At 44.0% G+C, this 3,963-nt stretch overlaps 1 protein-coding gene across 1 annotated transcript; it reads left to right on the plus strand.

Annotated features, from left to right (window-relative positions):
* Positions 1 to 3,056: 3,056 nt before the first annotated feature.
* On the plus strand, positions 3,057 to 3,676 carry LOC147881449 (uncharacterized). The gene is made up of 2 exons (XM_087402230.1): positions 3,057 to 3,095; positions 3,285 to 3,676. The coding sequence occupies exons 1-2, from the start codon at positions 3,075 to 3,077 to the stop codon at positions 3,636 to 3,638; spliced, it is 375 nt and encodes a 124-aa protein (XP_087258356.1). The 5' UTR covers positions 3,057 to 3,074; the 3' UTR covers positions 3,639 to 3,676.
* The last annotated feature ends 287 nt before the right edge of the window (positions 3,677 to 3,963 follow it).

Consider the following 3,963-nt stretch of genomic DNA (forward strand, 5'->3'; position numbering starts at 1 on the left):
ATTTCCTTGTGCAATGTTTTATCAATGAATGCTTTGTAATGTAAATGTTTTGGAGTTGTAATGTTTTATTCGGAATTATAATTGTCAACTTGTATATGATCGTTTAATAATATATGCACTTCAAATTCTAGTACTTCGTCCCTTAGCTCGTTTAATAATATATAACGAATTACCAATAGCTGCTAGACGTGCATGGAATCCTGCAAATTACAATGCTGTTGGCTGTAGGAATTGCATTGCACAATGTAGAAATGGGCTTCCTACAACCACACAGCGTTTTGTTCAACAACATAGCATTCTGTTTTTTTTAATTTAAAAAAATCTTCAGAGCGTCTATAAGCGCATCTATTAGTGATTTTATAAGTGCGTCTTGCTATTTTTTTTATTATTTTGTAGAGTGTCTACTTGTGCGTCTACTAGCGCGTCTCTCTGTTATATAGACGTGCATTTAGATGCGAGTTTGTAGACGTGCTAATAGACATGCCCATCACTTTTTTTTTAATTCAATAAATGCGTCTAAAAATACATCTATGGATACATTGTGTTGTTGTGTGAGCCTCACAACAATGCAAAGTCGTGTGTGTGTGTGTGTGTGCGTGCGTGCGTGCACATGTGTATGTGTGTGCATGCGTGTGTGCGCGTGCGTGTGTGTGTGTGCCTATGTGCGTGTGTGTGTGTGTATATGTCTATGTCTGTGTCTATGTCTGTGTCTGTGTTTGTGTCTGTGTTTGTGTGTTTTAAAATAGTATGGATACTTACGAACATGGATTTTTAAACTCTTGAAGGACATGGGGGAGGTGCCTTAGGACATGCCTCTTACTATGATAAGTGATTATTGATAGCCAAGAGCTCATCATAGAGGATGGCACCATGTAAATTAACATGACTTCAAGTGAATTTTTCATTACGTTCATATCTCAATGAGATTCAATCTCCCACTTAGTGAATGGGTGTAGGACATTTTGGTATAAAAGTTCCAAAAAAGGGCTCAATCACCTTGAAAATATGAAGGTGTAGGGAAACAACTGAAGCACACCTTTCACCATGGGAAAATGACAAGCGGTAGATGCCGCAGGCTATTTGGGCTGATGTGAAAGGTGAGCTTTCCAATTGTCAAATGATCAGGGAGGCTACCATAACCACATGACACCTCAGATTATCACTTTGTTGGAGACAGGGCCATGGCCCTATGATTATGATATGAAAGGCACTTGATCGAATGTAGCCATATCCATTTTTCAAATGACGTGAATCGATTCACCATATTTGGCAAAATTTATTGGAATTTATTCCCTTTTTACATGCACGCGCTTGCTTGTGGCCTATGGTGATAAGCAGCTACTATACTTTACCGAGGGCAATCGAATGAGGGCGGCTGCTAACCTCCTGTTTCCACACAGAGCTAAATGTCCGCATTCAAGTGAGGGCATAGAGATCAATGAAGTTCCCATGTGAGGTCGCCGTTTGAGCATTCCTTGAAACATTTGGATCCACCAAAATTTCATGGACTCCTTCTGCCATTCGATGCTGAAACCAGCATTACACCTGCCTGCGTGGAAACAGGTCATCAAGTGAGCGAGGGTACAAACTGCCGGAGGTGCCACTCCGCTGCCCACGTGCAAGTGAGCGAGGGTGCAAACGGCCTGAGCTGCCACTGCTCCACACATGCCACAAGTTGCCATGTCAGATAGGCAGTGGTGCTCCAAGTATGCCTCAAGTTGACATCTCAAATATTTAGCAAGAACTTGAAACACCTTTTCAGGGCTTTCTCGAGTTACAGCCATCCTCACAAGCCGCTTGTCTTCAAATCTTACCTTTATGATTTGGTCCTCAGGAAAATTCATTAGGTTGCGATTGCACCAGCTCGTTAATGTGAGAGACAAGGCTCAACTGACTGGCGACGACAAGATTGCAGCAGCCGCAGCAGCACATCACGTGCAACGTTGAATCAAAGCGCACACAGCACGACTCAGGAGGATGGCTCTGCATAAAATAATAGCAGCGTGTTGGGTCCAAACCCAACCGTCCACAAGCTGCCAAACGGACCTCGACTCCCTCGGTCTACACACATTGCACGACACTGCAAACAGTGCTCCAGTAGCTGTCTCAATTCTGGCACACCGTCTGCAACGAACAATCCCAACATGTTTGGCAACCGCAACTCGTAAGCATTGTGCGCAGCTGTTCATACAAGACACACTGGACCCCAATCGCTGCTGCACCAACCTCTCTACTCCTAGCTATGGCACCCTATAGAGCTTGCCATCTCTCTCTGATTAGAGATCCAGATTCAAATTTCAAACCCACTTCATAAGTCCCTATCTCCACCACTTCGTCTACGCAATTTTACAATCATCTGCAGCGCCCCTCCTGACTTTAGCTTAGTCTTCCACATCCCCATCATCGACGTCTAGGATTCTCCCTTTTAGCACGCAGTTTCTCATCTCGGCGTCGTTTCCCAGCCGTGAATTCTCGCTTCTGTCAGCAGTGACTCAGCACGCATGGTTTTCGCAACTTTGTAATAACAATCGTTGCCAGTTCTAAGTGTTTCCATACGGTAGGACTCTAAGCTCTAATTGTAGGCTCTACCGCTTGATCGAAGCTCCACAGGTTATTGAAAGTAATCCCGATTCCCTCGTTCTGAGCATTCTTGCGCTGCGATAATTACATGCTGCAAGCTGCGATCGTTGGGCGATACAGGTTGTTGAAGGAGCCGTTTACTTCGACTGTCCATAACTAACCCCCGAGGATGATTCTGAACAGAAAATCTACCTTAGTTACGTTTCTTATCCGAACCAATGCAACTATTTTGGTTTTTGGGATCCTGTTTCTCAGGAACGGCAAAGCTCACGAGACAGGTGCAAGTCTCTACATCCCCTTGGCTTACTGCACTTATTCTTGAATGTCTTTTGGTATTCTCAGCTGCCATGCCGTGGGCTGTAGCTATTTGTTTCACAGGGAAAGGGAGAGAGCTCGCTAATTCATTTATCGTTTCGCCTTGACCATTAACCCTTGCAGGAGGATCTGGTGGAAAAATTTTAGATGCTGATCAATCGTTGACTCCTTTCCACTCAATGCTCTCCTGGTATAACGAGGTATGCAAATAATATGATTGTCTCCAGTTCAATGAAGCAGATAGTTGTTTCGGCATTCCTCTCGCTGCAAAAAACCACGCCTGAAGGATGAACGTCTATTTGAAAAATGCGGGATTGGTAGCTGAACTCAAAAGTGCAGATACGCGGCAAGCGTTTTCTAAATGTTCTTTTTCCTGATTTGCGACATAGGGATTCAAGGGACCACGTAGGTTATCCCCTCCAGTCAAGGCATTTTGGCACGAAATTCGAGGTCGTAAGGACAGAATAACTTCAGCGCAGCTTGGGAATCCCTACTGTCTTGTGCAGTTTTCTATGCATCTCGTTTTTCTGCGAATCGTCCCATTTTATCAGAAAGCTAGTTCTGATGGTGTGCTCAAGGTGAGGCGTCGTTTTTTAATGGGTTTCACTAAAGTGCCAAATGAAGAAGGTGAAGAGCGGACTACAGCTGAAGCCGAAATGACATCGGAAGCAGCAAGCAGAGATGAAGCCGCGTTTCATACTGATTACGGCGGTCCCAAAACACACCCTCCCAACAACAATTAACTCAATATCTAACGGGTTTTCCTTCCGAAACTGTGCATCAAATTGCTCAACTCTCAATTTTACAGTCACGGGGCGGCCTATCACCAACCAGGGGTTAATACCAAAGATATTATACAGAACAACAATCGAACAGCTGAAAGAGGGCGGCGATTCTGGACTGAAAATCCTCATGGGTGAGAAATATGGAGACGATACGTGTACAGCTTTACCTTAGAAATGAAGGTAACATTATCACTGGTCCATTTCGAAGCCTATTGTAATGGGTGTTAGAGGTAAAGTTTAAACCATCATAGGTTGGCATTGTCTGTGTGAGTGTGTGTTTTTG

This window comes from Dipteris shenzhenensis, chromosome 31 (assembly GCF_047967505.1).
Source record: "Dipteris shenzhenensis isolate YYH24624 ecotype China chromosome 31, Dip_SZ_1.0, whole genome shotgun sequence".
Lineage (NCBI taxonomy): Eukaryota > Viridiplantae > Streptophyta > Polypodiopsida > Gleicheniales > Dipteridaceae > Dipteris > Dipteris shenzhenensis.

Excerpts from the sequence above, each read along its gene's own strand:
- LOC147881449 (XM_087402230.1), top strand. The coding sequence starts at position 3,075 with ATGCTCTCCTGGTATAACGAG. Across the intron at positions 3,096-3,284 it reads TGCTCTCCTGGTATAACGAG|GGATTCAAGGGACCACGTAG; the intron begins GTATGCAAATAA and ends TTTGCGACATAG.